Source organism: Bubalus bubalis, chromosome 6, assembly GCF_019923935.1.
Source record: "Bubalus bubalis isolate 160015118507 breed Murrah chromosome 6, NDDB_SH_1, whole genome shotgun sequence".
Taxonomy (NCBI): domain Eukaryota; kingdom Metazoa; phylum Chordata; class Mammalia; order Artiodactyla; family Bovidae; genus Bubalus; species Bubalus bubalis.
Window position 1 is genome coordinate 1,874,887 of NC_059162.1, and position 25,480 is coordinate 1,900,366.

At 41.7% G+C, this 25,480-nt stretch overlaps 1 protein-coding gene across 1 annotated transcript in view; it reads left to right on the top strand.

The window, feature by feature from the left end:
• The window catches only part of GPA33 (glycoprotein A33), a 56,472-nt gene extending 40,611 nt beyond the window's left edge, over positions 1-15,861 (top strand). Inside the window, exons 5-7 of the mRNA XM_006057301.4 lie at positions 13,923-14,042; positions 14,751-14,883; positions 15,270-15,861. Of these exons, the coding sequence (XP_006057363.4) occupies positions 13,923-14,042; positions 14,751-14,883; positions 15,270-15,336 (320 nt within the window). The 3' untranslated portion in view covers positions 15,337-15,861. The remainder of the gene's footprint in view (positions 1-13,922; positions 14,043-14,750; positions 14,884-15,269) is intronic.
• The last annotated feature ends 9,619 nt before the right edge of the window (positions 15,862-25,480 follow it).

Below are 25,480 nucleotides of genomic sequence, written 5' to 3' on the forward strand. Positions count from 1 at the left end.
TGGGAGGTGCCACTGAAGAGAAGCTGAGATGAGAGATGATGTAGGGCCTGCTCATTGGACTCAGGAGGCTGGCCTCTGCCCTGGAGGATGTGGGGACCCTGCTCACAGCTCTCCCGCCTCCATCAGGAAAGATTCCTCTGCTTGTTAGAAGCCAAAGCTCAGTTTTTCAATGATCCAAAACATGAGGGCCATAAAAGAGGTTAAATGGAGATTGCTTAGTTACTTTGGAAAAGATTTATTCAGCGTCTAGTTAAGAATTACTCGGAGTCAGAATTGGGATTTGACAGTGACCGAAAAAAGCATCTGGATGGTGGTGCGGGTTGGGCGTTGTTCTTAAAGACTTCGGCTCTGCCTTGCCTCACGGAGCCCTAGGGAGTCTATCATGTCATCTTGTGTGGGTCAGTTGAAACCCATTTCTGACTTTTAAAATATTTTAAAACAACCCATAGTGGGCAATCTGGGGAGCAGAGTTCCTCAACCCTTCTACATCCAAAGAGAGAATTCTCAACATTAGAGATTGTTTGCTTTAACTTAGATCAGCGGGAGTAAGCCAGGAGGAAAAGGACAGGGAATCTGGAATCAACAAATGAGGGTTTGAGTTCTGGCTTCTTCTGTCACTCGTGGCCTCTCAGACCCTTAGGGTCTTCATCTGCAAGATTGGGATGATCGTTATACAGCCTTCCCCAAAGACTGTGGGGAGGGTAAGAGGCGATCACCTCTGTGATCAGAGGTATGTGATACCTCTGAACATCCTTGTAAACCCTGTCAGTCAGCTGAGTTTCATGCACTGAAGGAGTAGGAATCTGGGTAATAAGGAAGGTGGGAGAAGTAATTCTGGGGCGGGAGCACTTTAGGGGAGGATATTCTGAAGGATGGGCTTCCCAGGTGGTTCAGTGATAAAAGAACCCACCTGCCGATGCAAGAGATGCAGGAGACCTGGATTTGATCCCTGGGTCGGGAAGATCCCTGGAGGAGGAAATGGTGACCCACTCCAATGTTCTTGCCTGGAGAAGCCCATGGACAGAGGAGGCAGGTGGGTTACAGTCCGTGGAGTCACAGAGTCGGACACGACTGGGCACGCTGAGCACACACTCCCACGTGCATTCTGAAGGGCAGCATGGACGTTGCTCCCAGCAGCCAGGGAAGATCTTGAAGGCAGCTTGAGCTTGTTGACAAACCATGGGATCAGGGAGATGCTGGGGTAGTGGGCAGAGAAGTTAAACCTTGTCAATTTGACATCAGTGTCTCTTGCTGACCTGGGCTGCTCTGGAGGGAAACGTCTCCCTGGCTGAAGCAGAGGGAATGTGGAAACCCTTCTGTCCTACGTGTTTCCCTTCTTGACCACGAGGTGTCATTGCAGAAGAAACATTCATTTTGGCCAGATTTCAAGAACAACTGGGTCCTTTCCAGAGGAAAAGGGACTTGAGAGCTCCAAATCAGAATCAAAACAGGTCTTGTGGCAATGTTTGTGTGCTGGTTAATCCGAGGGTAGCTTCTCATGTTTGTTGTTTGTTTTGAGAGACTGGGGAAGGAAAGTGCTGACTCTGGCCTAGGCTGCCACATGTTCCTGACCCTAAAGAGGGCCAGGAGTGCCAAGCTGGGCTCTGATAAATGGGAAGAGCCTGGCAAGAGCCTGAGGTTTTCCACCTTGATCTGTTTGAAATGTGCTGGGCACATTTAACATATAGAATGAGTTTCATGTTCTAAAATAGTGGGACTCTGTTAAGAGCCATACACCTCTGAAACATGTCCAGGTTCATAGAATATTTCTCAGAATGGTTTTGTGTTCCTTCAAGACACCTCTTAAAAATATGAAAATCCAATTGGCTTAGAAAACAAGGCCATTAATACCATAACCCCATGTTAGAAGTGTCCGGTGCTATCAGCACATCAGAAACTCTAACTCATGCTGAACTTGCTTTGGTCACAAACCCTTTCTTAGTATCATATGTTAATATCACATGTAAACAGTGTTCCAGAAAAATTGCCAAGGTATGAAATTCTAGGATGGAAGGAATAGTGTGTTACAGAGAATGAGTAACCAGAGACTATCATGCTGAGTTTTAGGGGATGAATCTAGAGAAAGTATATACGAAAAGATTGGAAGAAAATAATCTCAAATCAACGTGCTATTATTTCCAGCAGGTGAGATTATGAACGATTTTTATTTTGTTCTTTGTTCTTCACAGAGGCCTTCTCAGACCCTTCAGATGAGATTAAGATCTAATAGGGCTCCCATTATGAACTCTAGTCTGTTCTCCCTTATATACACCAAAGGATAGGGACCCTCTTCATCTTGTTTTGAAATGATGTGATAAGCATAGCAAGATTTTCTAGATTAGACTAAATTGAAGTAATAATTTTATGTCATAAATTCTTGTGTATTATGTACATGTTATTATAATGAGCATAACGTAATATAAGTTTTTATAATAAGTGTCTATTGCTTGTATAATTATCTTTTCTTTAAAAATTTTTTATTTTATATTGGAGTATAGTTGATTAAAATGTGTCAGTTTCAGAATGATTCAGTTATACATACACATATATCTATTCTTTTACAGGTTCTTTTCCCATTTAAGTTATTGTGCTATACTGTAGGTTTTTGTTGACTGTCTTATATATAGGAGTGTGTATATGTTAATCTCCACCTCCTAATCTATCCCTTCCCCTACATTTCCTCTTCGGTAACCATGTTTGTTTTCTATATCTGTGAGTCTGTTTTGTTTTGTAAATAAGTTACCCTTGTATTATTTTATTAGATTCCACATATAAGTGGACTTCCCTTGTGGCTCAGACAGTAAAGCGTCTGCCTACAATGCAGGAGACCGGTTTCAATCCCTGGGTCGGGAAGTCTCCTGGAGAAGGAAATGGCAACCCACTCCAGTATTCTTGTCTGGAAAATCCCATGGACGGAGGAGCCCGGTAGGCTACAGTCCATGGGGTCGCAAAGAGTCGGACTTCACTTTCTTTCACATATAAGTGATTTACATGATATCTTTCTCTGATTTATTTCACTTAGTATGATAATCTCTAAATCCATCTGTGTTGCGACAAATGGCATTATTCCACTCTGTTTTATGGCTGAGTAATTGTCTATATGTACCGCTTCTTCTTTATCCGTTCATCTGTTGATGTCTTCATGTCTTGGCTGTTGTGCTCAGTGTGCAGTAAACACTGAGGTGCATGTATCTTTTCGAAGTATGGTGTCCTCTAGATGTGTTCCCAGGAGGGGCATTGCTGGGTCATATGGTAGCTCTATTCTTGAACAGTATTCTGTATCGTTCTCCATAGTGGCTGTACCAATTTACGTTCCCATCAATAGTGTAGGAGGGTTCCCTTTTTTCCACACCCTCTCTGGCATTTATTGTCTGTAGGATTATTGATGATGACCATTCTGGCCAGGTGAGGTGAAACCTCTTTGTAGTTTTAATTTGCCTTTCTCTAACAGTCACTGATGTTGAGCATCCTTGACTTAATGATGAGGTGCTTTTTGGCCATCTGTATGTCTTCTTTAGAGAAATGTCTATTTAGATTTTCTGCACGTTTTTTGATTGGATTGTTTGTTATTTTGATATTGAGCTACATGAGCTGTTAATATATTTTGGCGATTAATCCCTTGTTGGTCACATTGTCTGCAAATATTTTCTCCCATCCTGTGTGCTGTTTTTTCATGTTGTTTATGGTCTCCTTTGCTGTGCAGAGGTTTTTAAGTTTAATGAGGTCCCATTTTTTATTTGTTTATTTTTATCACTCTATGAGGTGGCTCCAAAAATTGTTACGATTTAGGTCATTGAGTGTTCTGCCTATGTTTTTCTCTAAAAGTTGTATACTGCCTGGTCTTACATTGAGATCTTTCATCCACTTTAAGTTTGTTTTTGTGTGTGGTGTTAGTGCATGAGTGCTAAGTCACTTCAGTCATGTCCAACTCTTTGTGACCCTGTGGACTGTAGCCCACCAGGCTCTTCTGTCCGTGAGATTCTCCAGGTAAGAATACTGGAGTGGGTTGCCATGCCCTCCTCCAGGGGATCTTCCTGACCCAGGGATTGAACCTGCATCTCCTGTGGCTCCTGCATTGCAGGTGGATTCTTTACCACTGAGCCACCAGGGAAGCCTGGTGTGTGGTGTTAGAGAATGTTCTGATTTCATTCTTCACATGCAGCTGTCCAGTTACCCCAGCACTGCTTATTGAAGAAATTGTCTTTTATCCATTGTACTGATATTATTATTTCCTCCTTTGTTGTAGATTAATTGGCCAAACATGTGTAGGTTTATTTCTGGGCTTTCTCTTCTGTTCCATTGACTTATATTTCTGTTTTTGTGCCAGAACCATACTGATTTGATTACTGTAACTTTGTTGTATAGTCTGAAGTCAGGAAGCCTGACTCCTCCAACTCTGCATTTTTTTCCCCCTCAAGGTTTCTTTTGCTATTATAAGTCTTTTGTTTCCATACAAATTTAAAAATTTTTTGTTTTAATTCAGCAAAAAAAAGCCATTGGCTTGGATAGTGTAGTCATTTTGATAGTATTGATGTCTCCAATCCAGGAACAGGGTGTATCTTTCCATCTGTGTCATCTTTGGTATCTTTCATCAGTGTCTCATAGTTTTCAGAGTACAGGTTTTTTGTCTCCTTAGGTAGGTTTTTCCTAAGTATTTTATTCTTTTTGATGTGATGGTAAATGGAATTGTTTCCTTAATTTCTCTTTCTGATCTTTCACTGTTAGTGCATAGAAGTGTATTTCTGTGTATTAATTTTATATCTGGCAAATTTACCAAATTCTTTGATGCGATCTGGTCATTTTGTGGTCTCACTTCTTTTCCAATTCGGATTCTTTTTTTGTCTTCTCTGATCACTGTGACGAGGACTTCCAAAACTATGTTGAGCAAAGGACATCCTTGTCCTATTGCTGATCTTAGGGGAAACACTTTCAGCTTTTTCATCACTGAGTATAATGTTGGCTGTGGGTTTGTCATACATGGCCTTTATTATGTTGAGGTAGTTTCCATCTATCCTACTTTCTGAAGTTCTTTTTAATCATAAATAGGTGTTGACTTTTGTCAAAAGCTTTCTATTTTTTCTTTTCTGCATCTATTGAGATGATCATATGTTTTTTATTCTTCAATTTCTTAGCGCATTATATCACACTAACTTGATTAATTTACAGGTATTGAAAAAGCCCTGCATCCATGGGATAAACCCCACTGGATCATGGTATATGATCCTTTTAATGTATTGTTGGATTTGTTTGAGTAGTATTTTGTTGAGGATTTTTGCATCTATATTCATCAGTGATATTGGCCTGTAATTTTCTTCTTTGTAGTATCCTTGTCTGGTTTTGATATCAAGGTGATGATGGCCTAAAAGAAGGAGTTTGAGAGTGTTCTTTCCTCTGTAATTTTTGCAAGAGTTTCAGAAGGATAGGTGTTAAGTCTTTTCTATATATAAGTACCAAGTACTAATGGACTGCACAACTCGAACTCTGGTTAACTCATCTCTAAATGTTAGATAGATTAGTCTATGAAGCCATCTGGTTCTGGATTTTTATTAGATGGGAGGTTTTAAATTACAGTTTCAATTTCAGTACTTGTAATTAGTTCATATTTTGTATTCTTCTCAGTTCGGTCTTGGGAGATTATACCTTTCTGAAATTTGACCATTTCTTCCATATTGTCCATTTTATTGGTGTATGGTTGCTTGTAGTAGTCCCTTATGATCCTTTCTATTTCTGTGGTGTCCATTGTAACTTTTCCTTTTTCATTTCCAAGTTTATTGATTTGAGTCCTCTCCCTTTTTTTATTGACGAATCTGGCTAAACATTTATCAGTTTTGTTTATCTTCTTGAAGAACCGTCTTTTCGTTTCATTGATATTTTCTATTGTTTTCTTTGTCTCCATTTCTTTCTGCTCTGATCTTTATGATTTCTTTCCTTCTGATAACTTTGGGTTTTGTCTGTTCTTCTTTCTCTAGTTGTTTTAGGTGTAAGGTTAGGTTGTTTATTTGAGATTTTTCTTGTTTTCTGAGGTAAGACTGTATTGCTATAAACTTCCCTCTTAGAACTACTTAGGTTTTGAATCATTATTTTTATATTTTCATTTTCCTCTAGGTATTTAAAAATTTTTTTTTCTTTGATTTCTTCAGTGATTCATTTTTTGTTTAGTAGCATATTGTTTAGGAGAAGGAAATGGCACCCCACTCCAGTACTCTTGTCTGGAAAATCCCATGGATGGAGGAGCCTGGTAGGCTGCAGTCCATGGGGTCTCGAAGAGTCGGACACGACTGAGCGACTTCACTTTCACTTTTCACTTTCATGCATTGGAGAAGGAAATGGCAACCCACTCTAGTGTTCTTGCCTGGAGAATCCCAGGGACGGGGGAGCCTGATGGGCTGCCGTCTATGGGGTCGCACAGAGTCGGACATGAATGAAGCGACTTAGCAGCAGCAGCAGCAGCATATTGTTTAGCCTCCATGTGTGTGTGTTTTTCAGCTTTTTTTTTTTTTTTCTTGTAGTTGATTTCTAATAGTATAGCATTGTGGACAGAAAAAGATGCTTGATATATTTTCAGTTTTCTTAAATTTACCAAGACTTGCTTTGTGGCCCAGCATGTGACTTATCCTGAAGAATGTGTACTTGAGAAGAATGTATATTCTGCTGCTTTTGGATGGAATACTCTATAAATATCAATTAAGTCTATCTGGTTTAATGTTTCATTTAATGTCTATGTTTCCTTATTAATTTTCTTTTTTTAAAAAATCCTTTTGGCCACATCACATAGCATATGGGATCTTAGTTTCCTGACCAAGGATCAAACCTGTGCCCCCTGCATTGGAAGTGTGGAGTCTTAACCACTGGACCACCAAGGAGATCCATCCTTAATGATTTTCTGTCTGTATGATCTGTCCAGTGATGTAAGTGGGGATGTTAAAGTTCCCACTATTATTGTATTACTGTTGATTTCTCCTTTTATGTCAGTTATCATTTGTTTTATATATTGAGGTGTTCCTATGTTGGGTACATATATAGTTATAATTGTTATATCTTCTTCTTGGATTAATCATTTGATCACTACATAATGTCCTTCTTTGTCTCTTATAACAGCCTTTATTTTAAAGTATATTTTGTCTGATATGAGTCCTGCTACTTCAGATTTTGATTTCCATTTTCATGGAATACCCTTTTTCATACCCTCACTTTCAGTTTGTGTGGGTCCCTGGATCTGAAGTGGGTTTCTTCTAGACACTGTATATATGAGTCTTGTTTTTGTATTCATTCAGTCAGTCTATATCCCTTGGTTGAAACAATTAATCTATTTACATTTAAGTTAATTATTGATATGTATTTTCTTATTCTCATTTTGTTAATTGTTTGGGGTTTGTTTTTGTACTTTTTTTTCTTCCTTTCTGTTCTGTTTTCTTGTTATTTGATGACAAATTTTAGTGTTATGTTTGGATTCCCTTTTCCTTTTTGTTTGTGTATCTATTGTTTATTTTTGGTTTGCAGTTAGCAGGAGGTTTTGAAATAACAGTTTATATAGGTACAAGATTGTTTTGAGTTCTGGTCTTTTGATTTCAAATGTATATTTCATATGCTGCATTTGTTCTCTCCTCTTCTCATGATTGCTGGTTTCTATATCATATTTGTGTGTGGATGATTTCCTACCTTTACTGTTTATTGGCTTTACTGATAAGCTTTCCCATTTGTAATTTTCTTGTGCCTTTTTCTTTTCCACCTAGAGAAGTTCCTTTAGGATTTGTTGTCAAGCTGGTTTGGTTGTACTGAATTGTCTTAGCTTTTGCTGGTCTGTAAAACTTGATTTCTCCATTGATTCTGAACAAGAGCCTTATTGGGTAGAGTATTCTTGGTTGTAGGTTTGCGCCCCCTCCCCTTTTTTCTTTTAGCCACACCATGCAGCATGCAGGGTCCTAGTTCCCTGACCAAGGATCAAGCCCATGCCCCTGTATTTGGAGCATGGAGTCTTAAATACTGGACTACCAAGCAAGTCCTGGTTTCCCCCTTTTATCACTTCATATTGTGCCACTCTCTTCTGGCATGCTGAGTTTCTCTTGAAAAATCAGCTGATAACCTTATGGGAATTCCCTTGTATATTATTTTTTGCTTTTCCCTGTTGCTTTTAACACTATTTCTTTGTCTTTAATTTTTGTCAGTTTGGTTAATATGTGTTCTTGACATGTTCTTCATTGAGTTTATCCCATATAGGACTCTCTGTACTTCCTGGACTTGGGTCAGGTTTCCTTTCCCATGTTAGGGAGTTTTTCAGCTTTTGTCTCTTCTAGTATTTTCTCAGGGCCTTTCTCTCTCTCTTTTCCTCCTGGGACCCCTATAATGTGAATATTGGTGTGTTTAATGTTGTCCCATAAGTCCTCATTTCTTCTCATTCTTTTTCTTTATTGTGGTGTGCCATAGTGACTTTCAGCATATTGTCTTTCAACTCCCTTACCTGTTTTTCTATCTCATTTTTACTACTGATTCCTTCTAGTTTATTTTTCATTTCAGTTATTATATTGTTCAGCTGTTTGTTATTTATATCTTTTAGCTCTTTGTTTACCATTTTTGTATCTTCCCCATCTGTGCTTTCATTCTTTTTCTGAGGTCTTCGGTCATCTTTACTATCATTATTCTGGTTTCTTTTTTGGGTAGATTTCCTATCTCCACTGCACTTAATCTTCTTGAGGGGTTTTGTCTTGTTTCTTCATCTGGAACATATGCTTCTGGCCATCACATTTTGTCTAATTTTCTGATCTCCATTTCACAAGCTGCAGGTCTACAGTTCCTCTTGCTTCTGGTGTCTGCTCCCTTATTTGTGAGGCTCTCCTAGGGGCTTATGAAAGCTTCCTGGTGGGAGGGACTGGTTCCTGCCCATTGGTGGGTGGAGCTGGGTCTTACCCCTCTGGTGGGCAGAACCATGTCAAGGGCTGTGTTTGAAGGAAATGGTAACCCACTCCAGTGTTCTTGCCTGGAGAATCCCAGGGATGGCAGAGCCTGGTGGGCTGCCATCTATGGGGTCACACAGAGTCGGACATGAATGAAGCGACTTAGCAACAGCAACAGTGGGGTCAAGAAGACTTTAGGCAGCCTCTCTGCTGATGGGTGGAGCTGTGTTCCTGCCTTGTTTGTTGTTTGGCCTGAGGCATCCCAGCACTGGAGCTCTTGGGTGGGGCCAGGTCAAAATGGTGCCCTCCAGGAGAGCCCACACCATAGAGTACACCCCCATACCTCTGCCTCCAGTGTTTTTGTCTCCACAGTGGCCACAGCTACCCCCTGCCTTCCCTGGAGACTCTACAAAACCAGCAAATACTTCTGGCTCAGGCTCCTATGAAGTCACTGCTTTTTCCCTGGGTCCCAGTGCACATAAAACCTTGTGTGCACCCTCTAACTCAACAGAGTTGAATTTCTGATTTCCACAGTTCTGTGGAGTTTTTGTGATCAAGCCCTATTGGCCTTCAAAACCAAATGCTCTGAAGAGTCCCCTCACTCAGTGCCAGACCCCCAGGCTGGGCAGCCTGATGTGAGGCTCAGAATTCTCACTTCTGTGAAAGAAACTCTGTGATATAATTATTTACCAGCTTGTGGGTTGCCCACTTGGTGGGTATAGGATTTGATTGGGCATATTGTGAATGTGCCCTTCCTACCATCTTACTGTGGCTTCCTCTTTGTCTTTGGATGTAGAGTATCTTTTTTGGTGGGTTCCAGTCTTTTTTGTCAGTCATTGTTTCAGCAGTTAGATATGATTTTGGTATTTTTGTGGGAGGAGTTGAGCTCAAGTCCTTCTACTCTGCCATCCTGTCTCCAACCAGAAGCCAAAGTTCTTTAACAACCATAGGTGTGGACATGTGGGTAATCCTTTGGGTGTGTCTTCTTAGACAAATTCACATAAAATATGTGTCTGTACTTGGTATTTCCATAGGCACAGCAGTCTAAGATTGGTTTGTTGGTCACCCCATCAAATGTGGAATCTTGTTCACAAAATTTCTTGGTCAGAGAGGCCTCATTTTGAAGATAAATGATGTGTTTCTATATGATGCTAGCCTTTAGAACCACACAGCCTGTTCCTGCAGCCATTCCTGCGAGTGGCACTGTCCAGAACACCAAGATTCATGTTCTCTTCCATGGGGTCCTTTCTGAGACCACAATGGGGCAATTACTCATAAACTGTGCTTCTTCTTCATCTATGATCTGGAAAGTCCTGGCATGGTCTTTCTCCTTATAACCCTCTCTGTTCTCTTTTCTATATTTTTTTATAGAAAGGTGTCAACTGTTCCTGGGAATTCTAGACCTAAAAATGAATCTTTGTTATTGTTTTGTCATTTCTTATTTTTGTGACCTTGGGGAAGTCCCTTAACTTCTCCAATCCTCCAGTTACCTCTAGGGCACTGGAGATTGAAATATTTCTTCCATCCACAATACAAGATTGTTGGAAAAATCAGAGGACATCATATTTGAGGAAGTATAGTGAGTAGCACATTCAGACAAGAAAAATTCACACTGAGATACAATCTTGCAACAGAGTAGAGCTGGGCAGGGAAAGGATTGGCCACCAGGGGAACTAGCAAGAGGTAAAGCTGGGTTACTATGAATGGAGGTTTGTGACATTGTACAGGAGTCAGGGATCAAGACCATCCCCATGGAAAAGAAATGCAGAAAAGCAAAATGGCTGACCGAGGAGGTCTTACAAATAGCTGTGAAAAGAAGAGAAGCCAAAAGCAAAGGAGAAAAGGAAAGATATACCCATTGAATGCAGAGTTCCAAAGAATAGCAAGGAGAGATAAGAAAGCCTTCCTCAGTGATCAGTGCAAAGAAATAGAGGAAAACAGTAGAACAGGAAAGACTAGCAATCTCTTCAAGAAAATTAGAGATACCAAGGGAACAATTCATGCAAAGATGGGCACAATAAAGGACAGAAATGGTATGGACCCAACAGAAACAGAAGACATTAAGAGGTGGCAAGAATACACAGAACTGTACAAAAAAGATCTTCATGACCCAGATAATCACGATGGTGTGATCACTCACCTAGAGCCAGACATCCTGGAACGTGAAGTCAAGTGGGCCTTAGGAAACATCACTATGAACAAAGTTAGTGGAAGTGATGGAATTCCAGCTGAACTATTTCAAATCCTAAAAGATGATGCTCTGAAAGTGCTACACTCAATATGCCAGCAAATTTGGAAAACTCAGCAGTGGCCACAGGACTGGAAAAGGTCAGTTTTCATTCCAATCCCAAAGAAAGGAAATACCAAAAAATGTTCAAACTACCAAGATGAATTGCATTCATCTCATATGCTAGCAAAGTAATGTTCAAAATTCTCCAAGCCAGGCTTCAACAATACGTGAATTATGAACTTCCAGATGTTCAAGTGGGTTTTAAAAAAGGCAGAGGAACCAGAGATCAAATTGCCAACGTCTGCTGGATAATCAAAAAAGCAAGAGAATTCCAGAAAAACATCTGCTTTATTGACTATACCAAAGCCTTTGACTTTGTGGATCACAATAAACTGTGGAAAATTCTAAAAGAGATGGGAATACCAGCCTACCTGACCTGCCTCTTGAGAAATCTGTATGCAGGTCAGGAAGCAACAGTTTGAACTGGACATGGAACAACAGACTTGTTCCAAATAGGAAAAGGAGTACGTCAAGGCTGTATATTGTCACCCTGCTTATTTAACTTATATGCAGAGTACATTATGAGAAATGCTGGGCTGGATGAAGCACAAGCTGGAATCAAGATTGCTGGGAGAAATATCAATAACCTCAGATATGCAGATGACACCACCCTTTTGGCAGAAAGTGAAGAAGAACTAAAGAGCCTCTTGATGAAAGTGAAAGAGGAGAGTGAAAAAGTTGGCTTAAAGCTCAACATTCAGAAAGCTAAGATCATGGCATCCAGTCCCATCACTTCATGGCAAATAGATGGGGAAACAGTGGAAACAGTGGCTGACTTTATTTTTCTGGGCTCCCAAATCACTGCAGATGGTGACTGCAGCCATGAAATTAAAAGACGCTTACTCCTTGGAAGGAAAGTTATGACCAACGTAGACAGCATATTGAAAAGCAGAGACATTACTTTGTCAACAAAGGTCCATCTAGTCCAGGCTATGTTTTTTCCAATAGTCATGTATGGATGTGAGAGTTGGACTATAAAGGAAACTGAGCACTGAAGAATTGATGCTTTTGAATTGTGGTGTTGGAGAAGACTCTTGAGAGTCCCTTGGACTTCAAGGAGATCCAACCAGTCCATTCTAAAGGAGATCAGTCCTGGGTGTTCATTGGAAGTACTGGTGTTGAAGCTGAAACTCCAGTACTTTGGCCACCTGATGCAAAGAGCTGACTCATTTGAAAAGACCCTGATGCTCAGAAAGGTTGAAGGCAGGAGGAGAAGGGGATGACAGAGGATGAGATGGTTGGATGGAATCACCGACTCAATGGACATGATTATGAATAAACTCCAGGAGCTGGTGATGGACAAGGAGGCCTGGCGTGCTGCAGTCCATGGGGTCACAAAGAGTCAGACACGACTGAGCAACTGAACTGAACTGAAAGCTGGATTGTCAAGGCCAGATCTGTAACATCATGTCCATATTAAGAAACATGGGCTTATTACTGAAGATGAGGGACTGCCTCTGAAATGTCACTCAGATCCTATTTGCATTTTAGAATATCTCCTCGGAAGGAGTGTAACCCACCTGGTGACAGCAGGGGCAGCTGGCTGTGCAGCACATTAGAGGACAAGGTCTCTAACTATTCTCTCATAATAGTGGCTATGACACAGCATTAATGAGGGTGTGTGTGTGTGAGCTCAGTTGCTTCAGTTGTGTCCAAGTGTTGGCGACCTCATGGACTGTAGCCTGCCAGGCTTCTCTGTCCATGGAATTCTCCAGGCAAGAATACTAGCATGGGTTGCCGTGCTCTCCTCCAGGGGATCTTCCCGACCCAGGGGTTGAATTCACATGTCTTATGTCTGCTGCAGTGGTAGGGGGTTTCTTCACCACTAGCACCACCAGGAAAGCCCATCATTGAGGATAGGATATATAAATTTGCCTAAACATTTATGTTTTATGCTTTAGCTCTCCCTTTCAAGGTGAAGACATTTGTAGGATCATAGATTTAGTAGAATGTCTTCTCATGAGGACATCTAGACCATTGCCCTGAATTTGGGGAGATCAGATACTTTCCCTCCCACTTCCAGGTTCGGTAACTAGTGCTCACAGAAGTTAAATGGCTTACTTAAGTGGTGGAAAAGAAAGAGGAAGAGTCTAGACTGACTGCCTGCCTCCTCCCGCCCCACCACACATACATGTACATACAGAACGTACAAATACCACATAAACTCACACACACACCACTCATGGTACAGAAATACAAAAGTTAGAGTTCTTGAGGTTCTAAAGCCTGCTTTCACATGAGTCTAAGCTGCAGAATTCTGTTTCTGAAGATCATAAAAGTGATAATCGTATCATCTAATTATAAAACATTTCTATGTAAGATATAATGCATATTATGTTTCCTAAGCATTTACATCAGGCATTTGGTTGTGGGCTTATATTCATTAGTACTTTATTTCATGTTCACAATTGCCCTATTGTGAAGGCACTATTATTATTTTATTTGTAAATAAACAGATTTAATGAAGCTAAGTTCCTTGCCCAAAGTCACAAAATTAAGGTGGCTTCAAACACACGGTTCCTGCCTGAATTCTAAGCACTTCAGAATTGTGCAGCCCGCCTAGTTTAATCATCCTGCAGCCCTAGAGGTGGATATTTTCTCCACATTCCAGATGAGGCTCAGACATGCTCAGTGGCAATGCTTTTATCTACATAGGAGTTCAGGAGTCCACACTCCTTCCTAGCTGTTTCTATTCTGCTATGATGGACTGTCTCCTCAGCCTGACTCTTCTTCCTTCCCAGTCACAGGACAGACCTTCTCTCTGAAAAACATCTCCACAGAAATGTCGGGTTACTACATCTGCATCTCCAGGAACGAGGTGGGGACCGAGTCCTGCAACATCACCGTAGCTGTCAGATCTCGTAAGAGCAGTTTGGGGTGGAGGGAGAGTGGGAGGGTGAAGGCCAGAAGGTGACTGGCTGGGGGTCCAAAGAGTCAGCTGACTGGGAGGTGAGCTGGGCAGCCTCTTGGGGTCTCCCATTGGCAGGTGGCTGAGGCGATGACCAGATGCTCCTATCCCAGGTTCCCCTCATCTGGAGGCTAGCCCTGTTCCTTTTGTTGTTTGGAAATAGCACCTAAGACTGGCTTCTGGAGACATTAGTCCTACCCTTAGGGTTGCTCTGTGGGCATGGGGGAAGTGCCCAGATCTGGCTTCCACAAGAGTCTGGACCCCATCACTTGGGGAGGGACACCCTGAGCAGTTTGGAAATGAGCTAGAGTAGGAGCTGGCATGACACCTGAGGGCCTTTTTGGAGCCTGAGTAGCTCAGATCTGTTGGCCATCTGCCTTTTGTACACCTCCATCCTGAGAAGTATCCTCCCGCATTGTCTGGTTCCATTCCCACGAGGCCGTGCCTTCCACGGAGTGCCCCCAGAAGCTGGCGGCACTGCCCCTTGGGCTGGGAAGACAGGCACCGCTCAGAGCCTGGGAAGGACCGCCTCTCACATCTGGGACACTGGCTGTTGTGGTCCCTCATCCCTGGCATGCTCCCTGCATCTTGACTTGTGTTATGGGCTCGAGTTGGGAACTGTGGTTAGTGCTCACAGGACTTGCGGCTCTGTCTCTCCCAGCCTCCATGAATGTGGCTCTGTATGCGGGCGTCGCTGGGGGCGTGGCTGCGGCTCTCGTCATCATTGGCGTCATCCTGTACTGCTGCTGCTGCCGGGACACCGGCAAGGCTGAAGACGCCGAGGTCGCACGGCCGTGAGTGTCGGGGACGCCTGTTGGCAAGGGTCTAAGCAGATTAGGAAGATGTGCCCCAGCTCCTCACAGCCTCTTCCTCTCACAACACCCCAGGGGGCAGCTGTTAACAATAAAAACAACTTTTATCCATCCCATTTTATAGTTGAGAAAAGAGTAAATGATTCACCCAAATCCTAAAGTGGCATTGCTATCTGGCACATGACTCCAGGGCCCGTGGTTCGCCAGTCTCTAATCCCAGGGTAGAGTTTCCTGTGGGTGTCCAGAGCCGGGTGTAGGGGCAAGCCTCTGTCATAGGCTGCTCTCTCCTCATAGGAAGCACTAGACCCAGCTCCCTCAGTCCTGATGGGTGAGTGTGAACCCTTCCCCTCTGTCCTCAATGCCTGCAGGAATCGGGCGGCCTACCGGGAGCCACCAGAGCAGCTGACAGAGCTTTCCAGAAGACAAGAAGAGTAGGGTGAGGATGACTACAGGCATGAAGACCAGAGGAACGCCGGCCGAGAGACCCCTGACCAGGCTGGCCGATGATCTGGGCCTGCTGCAGGCTGGGGCCAGTGGGAGGATTAGGGGTCATCCCCCTGCCTCCAGGCCTCTCCTCTCCTTTCCAGACCCTACTTTTCTGACCCTTTGTCCCAGTTATTGAGGGATGCTTCATTCCCCATGTTGGCTGCTGGAGGACTTGGCTTGGCCTAGCCAAGGGGATGTCACTTTTGACTGACCCTGCCAAGTGCCCTCCCCTTTGAAGTGACCCTCCTATTACCCTCAGGGCCCTTCACCCTGGACTAGGCAGCAGCCTCCACTTCCCCATGGCACTCCTGCTCCCCAGAGGTGATACTAGCCTCAGGATGGCAGAAGTTGCCTCCCCATTGTGTGCCCAGCACCCAGGGGAACAGCACCTGGCAGAGGTTTTGCATGCAATACATTTTAGTTGAATGAATGAAGGAATAATTGAGTACATAAAGCCTTTATTTATCCAACTTTGGTGTGAACTCCTTGCTTTGGACCCATGTTGGCCTGGCCTCAAGCTCCCTCTCCAGCTACATCTCCCACAACTTTTCTGAACATTCCAGATGCTCCCTGCAAGGGCCACCCCAGCTCCCACTGCACACACCCTCATGGGGTTTTGCTTTCTCCTTTTGGCTGGGAATGCCCATGAAACTCCCATCTCTGCCTGTCAAATCCTTCCTGCCCCTCCAGGCCTGTCTCAAATGCAATTGAACTCTATAACCCCATCCTAATCTCACACACAGATGGGGACAATCTTGTTACTTTGTCCCACATCCATCACAGGCCACATGGCACAGTTGTCTGAGGGTCTCTCCCTCTGTGTATCGGAGAAGGCAATGGCACCCCACTCCAGTACTCCTGCCTGGAAAATCCTATGGACGGAGGTGCCTGATGGCCCTTTGTGTATAGTGTGAACTCCTGGAGCAAGGCTTGGGCCTCAACCCCCTGGTTTTCCTGGAGCCCTCACAGTCTACAGCTCTTCTAGCAGGCTCAGTCCACCTAAATTTAGGAAACTGCTTTCCTAGATTGGGCCTTCCCCTGTCTGGTCCCTGAGACACACCCAAACCCACTTGCTAATTTCATGAATGAAGGAAGAAATGATTTAAATGGACACACACTCATGTGAGTACGTACACTGGAGTGAGTCAGTTTGTAGCTGGCCCTGTGGTCACAGTGATTCTTCTCAAGGCCAGAGTAACTGACATGCCCATCTCTGCTTCTTGATACCTAACCCCTGCTCTGCCCAGCCTGTTCCTGTCTTGGCTGGGCTGCCAGATCTGCTTTGCTGGCTGGCTGTCTAGTTGCCCCTCCCATAGCCTCTCACCTGTTGGTCGATTAATTCGTCTGTTCCCAAGAGCTCGACAGTGTTCTGCTGCTTGGGTCTTGTGATCCAGTGGCTAGTCTCACTCAAATGCAATTTTCCAGTAAGTAAACATTGTCATTTTTTTTCTGAATAATCAGGAAAGCAAATCTGTAAATCTGTTGTCCATCTGTGATTTTTAAAAATATATTTTTTATATGTTTTGTTAAATTCTTTGGTTCATTCAAAATGCTGTCAGTAATAATAAAATTGTTGCTTATTTAACATCTATGCAGTAAAGTACATCATGAGAAATTCTGGGCTGGAAGACGCACAAGCTGGAACCAAGATTGCCAGGAGAAATATCAATAACCTCAGATATGCAGATGACATCACCCTTATGGCAGAAAGTGAAGAAGAACTAAAAAGCCTCTTGATGAAGGTGAAAGAGGAGAGTGAAAAACTGGTTTAAAATTCAACATTCAAAAAATTAAGATCATGGCATCTGGTCCCATCACTTCATGTCAAATAGATGAGGAAACAGCAGAAAAAGTGACAGACTTTATTTTCCTGGGCTCCAAAATCACTGCAGATGGTGACTACAGCCATGAAATTAAAAGATGCTTGCTTCTTGGAAGAAAAGCTATGACCAACCTAGACAGCATATTAAAAAGCAGAGACATTACTTTGCCAACAAAGGTTTGTCTAGTCAAAGCTGTGGTTTCTCTAGTAGTCATGTATAGATGTGAGAGTTGGACCATAAAGAAGGATGAGTGCTGAAGAATTCATGCTTTCAAATTGTCATGTTGAAGAAGACTCTTGAGAGTCCCTTGGACTGCAAGGAGATCAAACCAGTCAATCCTAAAGGAAATCAGTCCTGAATATTCATTGGTAGGACTAATGCTATGAAGCTGAAGCTAAATCTCCAATAATTTGGCCACCTGATGCAAAGAACTGACTCATTAGAAAAGACCCTGATGCTGGGAAAGATCGAAGGCAGGAGGAGAAGGGAACCACAGAGGACGAGACGGTTGGATGGAATCACTGACTCAATGGACATGAGTTTGAGCAGGCTCAGGGAGATGGTGAAGGACAGGGAAACCAGGCATGCTGCAGTCCATGGGGTTGCAAAGAGCCGGACATGACTGAATGACTGAACAGCAACAACAATGTGCCAAACACAGTACTGGCTGCAGGGGATATAGAGCTCACTATGACGTCATTACTCAGGAGGTGCTACAATCTAATGGAGGTGACAGGCAGGAGCGTGGTCATGTGAGATGGTGAAGATGTCATGAGAACACAGTACAGGGGCCTGAGTTACTCAGCCAGAGGGGATTGGGAAAGCTTCAAAGAGGAGGTGACCTGTGGGTTGCATCTTGAAGGAAAAAAAGGGGTTTTAAAAGTGAGAAAGGGGGTGGTGCTGTGCCTTCTGTCCTCCGTTTCAGGTCTCTTTTACTTTGGTCTTAAATTACATAATGAGTTCATGAGACTACCCTCCTGCTGTATTTATTTCAAGCCATAAACTCAATGAGAATCAGATTATTGTTGGTTCCCTTACAATCACCATTACCACAGCCTCCTTCCCAATTTGGGGTTTCCAGCTGACAGTTCATAGCCTTACTGTGTTTGAGAAAAGATACCAAGAAAAAGAAAGAAGAAAAAAAGAAAAGAAACCTGTGGTTGAGGGAAGATTGTTTGCTAGACACTCATTAGGCACTTGAAACAGTTTTTCAAGTAATCCTCACTTAGACTTTCAAATATTAAGGCGTATTTTTTTCTCTTTATCTGCTTTTATTTATTTATTTTAAAAATTTATTTATTTTAATTGGAGGCTAATTACAATATTGTAGTGGTTTTTGCCATACATTGACATGAATCAGCCATGGGTGTACATGTGTTCCCCATCCTGACCCTCCCTCCCACCTCCTTCCCCATCCATCCCTCAGGGTCATCCCAGTATACCAGCCCTGAGCATGGAACCTGGACTGGCAATCTGTTTCACATATGATAATATACATGTTTCAGTGCTATTCTCTCAAATCATCCCACCCTCGCCTTCTCCCACGGAGTCCAAAAGACTGTTCTATACATCTGTGTCTCTTATGCTGTCTCACATATAGGGTCATCATTACATCTTTCTAAATTCTGTATATATGCGTTAATATACTGTATTGGTGTTTTTCTCTCTTACTTCACTCTGTATAATAGGCTCCAGTTTTGTCCACCTCATTAAAACGGATTCAAATGTATTCTTTTTAAAGACTGAGTAATATTCAAGTGTGTACATGTACCACAACTTTCTTTTTTTAATATAAATTTATTTATTTTAATTGGAGGCTAATTACTTTACAATATGGTAGTGGTTTTGCCATACACTGACATGGATCCGCCACGGGTGTATATGTGATCCCCATTCTGAACCCCTCTCCCACTTCCCTCCCCATCCCATCTCTCTGGGTCATCCCAGTGCACCAGCCCCAAGCACCTTGTCTCATGCATCGAACATGGACTGGCGATCCTTTTCACATATGATAATATACATGTTTCAATACCATTCTCCCAAATCATCCTACCCTTGCCCTCTCCAACAGAGTCCAAAAGACTGTTCCATACATCTGTGTCTCTTTTGCTGTCTACCACAACTTTCTTATCCATTCGTCTGCTGATGGACATCTAGGTTGCTTTCATGTCCTGGCTATTATAAACAGTGCTGCAATGAACATTGGGGTACACATGTCTCTTTCAATTCTGGTTTCCTCAGTGTATATGCCCAGCAGTGGGATTTCTGGGTCATATGGCAGTTGTATTTCCAGTTTTTTAAGGAATCTCCACACTGTTCTCCATAGTGGCTGTACTAGTTTGCATTCCCACCAACAGTGTAAGAAGGTTTCCTTTCCTCTACACCCCCTCCAGCATTTATTGCTTGTAGACTTTTTGATAGCAGCCATTCTGACTGACGTGAGATGGTACCTCATAGTGGTTTTGATTTGCCTTTCTCTGATAGTGAGTGATGTTGAGCATCTTTTCACGTGTTTATTAGCCATCTGTATGTCTTCTTTGGAGAAATTTCTGTTTAGTTCTTTGGCCAATTTTTTGATCAGGTCATTTATTTTTCTGGAATTGAGCTGCAGGAGCTGCTTGTATATTTTTGAGATTAATTCTGTGTCAGTTGCTTCATTTTCTATTATGTTCTCCCATTCTGAAGGCTGTCTTTTCACCTTGCTTAGAGTTTCCTTTGTTGTGCAGAAGCTTTTAATTTTAATTAGGTCCCATTTGTTTATTTTTGCTTTTATTTCCATTACTTTGGGAGATGGGTCATAGAGGATCCTGCTGTGATTTATGTCAGAGAGTGTTTTGCCTATGTTTTCCTCTAGGAGTTTTATAGTTTCTGGTCTTACATTTAGATCTTTAATCCATTTTGAGTTTATTTTTGTGTATGGTGTTAGAAAGTGTTCTAGTTTCATTCTTTTACAAGTGGTTGACCAGTTTTCCCAGCACCACTTGTTAAAGAGATTGTCTTTAATCCATTGTATATTCTTGCCTCCTTTTCAAAGATAAGGTGTCCATATGTGTGTGGATTTATCTCTGGGCTTTCTATTTTGTTCCATTGATCAATATTTCTGTCTTTGTGCCAATACCATACTGTCTTGATAACTGTGGCTTTGTAGTAGAGCCTGAAGTCAGGCAGGTTGATTCCTCCAGGTCCATTCTTCTTTCTCAAGATTGCTTTGGCTATTAGAGGTTTTTTGTATTTCCATACAAATTGTGAAATTATTTGTTCTAGTTCTGTGAAGAATATGATTGGTAGCTTGATAGGGATTGCATTGAATCTATAGATTGCTTTGGGAAGTATATTCATTTTTACTATATTGATTCTTCCAACCCATGAACATGGTATATTTCTCCATCAGTTTATTTTGAAATAAAGGCTGTGAAAAGAGACAAAGAAGGACACTACATAATGATCAAAGGATCAATCCAAAAAGAAGATTTAACAATTATAAATATATATGCACCCAATATAGGAACATTGCAGTATGTAAGGCAAATGCTAACAAGTATGAAAGGGGAAATTAACAGTAACACAATAATAGTGGGAGACTTTAATACTCCACTCACACCTATGGATAGAGCAACTAAACAGAAAATTAGCAAGGAAACACAAACTTTAAATGATACAATGGACCAGTTAGACCTAATTGATATCTATAGGACATTTCTCCCCAAAACAATGAATTTCACCTTTTTCTCAAGTGCACACGGAACCTTCTCCTGGATAGACCACATCCTGGGCCATAAATCTAGCCTTGGTAAATTAAAAAAAATTGAAATCAATCCAAGCATCTTTTCTGACCACAATGCAGTAAGATTAGATGTCAACTACAGGAAAAAAAACTATTAAAAATTCCAACATATGGAGGCTAAACAACACACTTCTGAATAACCAACAAATCACAGAATAAATAAAAAAAGAAATAAAAATACACATAGAAATGAATGAAAATGAAAACATAACAACCCAAAACCTATGGGACTCAGTAAAAGCAGTACCAAGGGGAAAGGTTCATAGCAATACAAGCTTACCTCAAGAAACAAGAAAAAAGTAAAATAAATAACCTAATTCTACACCTAATGCAACTAGAAAAGGAAGAAATGAAGAGCCCTGGGGTTAGTAGAAGGAAAGAAATAACAAAAATTAGGGCATAAATAAATGCAAAAGAAACAAAAGAGACCATAGCAAAAATCAACAAAGCCAAAAGCTGGTTCTTTGAGAAGATAAATAAAATTGACACACCATTAGCCAGACTCATCAAGAAACAAAGGGAAAAGAATCAAATCAACAAAATTAGAAATGAAAACAGAGAGATCACAACAGATAACACAGAAATACAAAGGATCATAAGAGACTACTATCAGCAACTCTATGCAAATAAAATGGACAACGTGGAAGAAATGGACAAATTCTTAGAAAAGTATAGCTTTCCAAAACTGAACCAGGAAGAAATAGAAAATCTTAACAGACCCATCACAACCACGGAAATTGAAACTGTAATCAGAAATCTTCCAGCAAACAAAAGCTCAGGACCAGATGGCTTCACAGCTGAATTCTACGAAAAATTGAGAGAAGAGCTAACACCTAATCTACTCAAACTCTTCCAGAAAATTGCAGAGGAAGGTAAACTTCCAACTCATTCTATGAGGCCACCATCACCCTAATACCAAAACCAGATACCACAAAAAAAGAATCCAAGGTACAGTGAATTTTAGCATTTGAAATAAACAGGCCAAAATCACTGATGAACATAGATGCAAAAATCCTTAACAAAATCCTAGCAAACAGAATCCAACAACATATTAAAAAGACCATACATCATGACCAAGTGGGTTTTATCCCAGGGATGCAAGGATTCTTTAATATCCTCAAATCAATCAATATAATACACCACATTAACAAATTGAAAGATGAAAACCATATGATTATCTCAATAGATGCAGAGAAAGCCTTTGACAAAATTCAACATGCACTTATGATAAAAACCCTACAGAAAGCAGGCATAGAAGGAACATACCTCAACATAATAAAAGCTATATATGACAAACCCACAGCAAACACTATCCTCAATGGTGAAAAATGGAAAGCATTTCCCCTAACATCAGGAACAAGACAAGGGTGCCCACTCTCACCACTACTATTCAACATAGTTTTGGAAGTTTTGGCCACAGCAATCAGAGCAGAAAAAGAAATAAAAGGAATCCAAATTGGAAAAGAAGAAGTAAAACTCTCACTGTTTGCAGATGACATGATCCTCTACATAGAAAACCCTAAAGACTCCACCAGAAAATTACTAGAGCTAATCAATGAATATAATAAAGTTGCAGGATATAAAATTAACACACAGAAATTCCTTGCATTCCTATAAACTAACAATGAGAAAACAGAAAGGCATATGTTAAGGTCAGGCATGCATATCATTACCCAAAGAAAGACTGGCTGCCCGGGGCCAGGGAATATGTACCTTCTTAATAAATTAGCCACAGTTCAGGGCCTTGTTCTTAAGTTGCTTTTGGGCACACTGAGAGGGCATTGGCTTTCAAAGGCAGAGTCACATTACCCAACATGATAGAGCCTGATGTACAGTACGAATAGGAAACACTTAGACAGCACGTGCTCTGAGCCAGCTACTGTTTAAAGCACTTTCCATATAGCATCTCATATTTCTCACCACAACTCTCTGAGATAAATCTTATTATTATTCCCATTTTACAGATGAGGAATCCAAGGTACAGTGAATTTTAGCATTTGAAATAAATACAGACTGTCAATTTGATATTTACAGCTGTCAGGTAGAATGGACTTCTGTCCACCTGACCTAGGCATCCTCACCCTGTGGGCACCATGACCTCAGCTGTTGGTGTGGAATCAAAACAAAGGAAGTTAGTTGTCTTCAAGGAGCGCTCATCCTCTATAACAATGTGTGCAACCAGGGGCTCTGCCATCTGCAGGGGTTCTGAAACCTTCACTGGCTTTGACCCTCTCCCTAGATGTTCTGGTTTAGGGCCCTGGGCATCAGCAGAGATCATGCCTGGTCCCCATTGGAAAGTGTAGTTCCCCAGGAAAGGCCTCTTCAGGTTCACTTGGCTATTGGCTATTGAGTTTGCTTACTGAGACAATCTCTTCTGCGGACAATTTCCACAAAGTCTTATCTACTGTCTCTGCTTTGTGGATGAGGAAATTGAGGCCCAGGGAGATAATGTCAATTGAGTTAACATAGCAAGTCAGTATCAAAATAAGAATTAGACTCAATTCTGTCTGATTCTGAAGACCTTCCCATTGATCATATTTCCTCCTGACCCCATGTGTATGAACTGGATGACTGAATGGGAAAAATGTGGGAGTGGAGACAGAGTTAGGGAGTTTTAAGTTTGGCAGTTACCTACTGTAACATAGACATTTCAGATATAATGTATGTGCATTTCTAAAAAACCTTGCTGTCTGCAAAATCACAAGCTAAAAATAATGGGATTTAAAAGAAAGTTAGGATTAGAAGCAGACCAATAAAGCTTTCTACACTGATCACTTTTAAACATTAACAATCATAGTGAAAATACAAGTGATGTTAAGTCAATGCTGTGAGTATCCAGGGGCATTCAATTCTGTAGAATTTTGAGCAGTTCATTTGACCATAGAATTGGGAGTGTCTCTCTTTTAAAAATATGATTTTTATCACTTGTTGGTTTTAGGCTACGTGCTTATTTTTGTACTTGAATTTTCCTGTTAGTACAGTTGACCCTTGAACAACAGGGTTTGAATTGTATCAGTCAGTTCAGTTCATTTCAGTCGCTCAGTCATATCCGCCTCTTTGTGACCCCATAAATAGCAGCACACCAGGCCTCCCTGTCCAACACCAGCTCCCGGAGTCTACTCAAACTCATGTCCATCGAGTTGGTGATGCCAACCAGCCATCTCATCCTCTGTCGTCCCCTTTTCCTCCTGCCCCCAATCCCTCCCAGCATCAGGATCTTTTCCAATGAGTCAACTCTTTAGCTTCAGCATCAGCCCTTCCAATGAACATCCAGGACTGATCTCCTTTAGGATGGACTGGTTGGACCTCCTTGCAGTCCAAGGGACTCTCAAGAGTCTTCTCCAACACCACAGTTCAAAAGCATCAATTCTTTGGTGCTCAGCTTTCTTCACAGTCCAATTCTCACATCCATACATGACCACTGGAAAAACCGTAGCCTTGACTAGACAGACCTTTGTTGACAAAGTAATGTCTCTGCTTTTTAATATGCTGTCTAGGTTGGTCATAACTTTCCTTCTAAGGAGTAAGCATCTTTTAATTTCATGGCTGCAATCACCATCTGCAGTGATTTTGGAGCACCCAAAAATAAAGTCTGACACTGTTTCCACTGTTTCCCCATCTATTTCCCATGAAGTGATGGGACTAGATGCCATGATTTAGTTCTCTGAATGTTGAGCTTTAAGCCACTTTTTCACTCTCCTCTTTCACTTTCATCAAGAGGTTTTTTAGTTCCTTTTCACTTTCTGCCATAAGGGTGGTGTCATCTGCATATCTGAGGTTATCGATATTTCTCCCGGCAATCTTGATTCCAGCTTGTGTTTCATCCAGCCCAGCGTTTCTCATGATATATTCTGCATATAAGTTAAATAGGCAGGGTGACAATATACAGCCTTGACGTAATCCTTTTCCTATTTGAAACCAGTCTGTTGCTCCATGTCCAGTTCTAACTCTTGCTTCCTGACCCGCATATAGGATTCTCAAGAGGCAGGTCAGGTGGTCTGGTATTCCCATCTCTTTCAGAATTGTCCACAGTTTATTGTGATCCACACAGTCAAAGGCTTTGGCATAGTCAATAAAGCAGAAATAGATGTTTTTCTGGAACTCTCTTGCTTTTTCGATGATCTGTAGGATGTTGGCAATTTGATCTCTGGTTCCTCTGCCTTCTCTAAAACCAGCTTGAACATCTGCAAGTTCACGGTTCATGTATTGCTGAAGCCTGGCTTGGAGAATTTTGAGCATTACTTTACTAGCGTGTGAGATGAGTGCAATTGTGTGGTAGTTTGAGCATTCTTTGGCATTGCCTTTCTTTGGGATTGGAATGAAACTGACTTTTCCCAGTCCTGTGGCCACTGCTGAGTTTTCCAAATTTGCTGGCATACTGGGTGCAGCACTTTCACAGCATCATCTTTCAGGATTTGAAATAGCTCCACTGGAAATCACCTCCACTAGCTTTGTTCGTAGTGATGCTTTCTAAGGCCCACTTGAC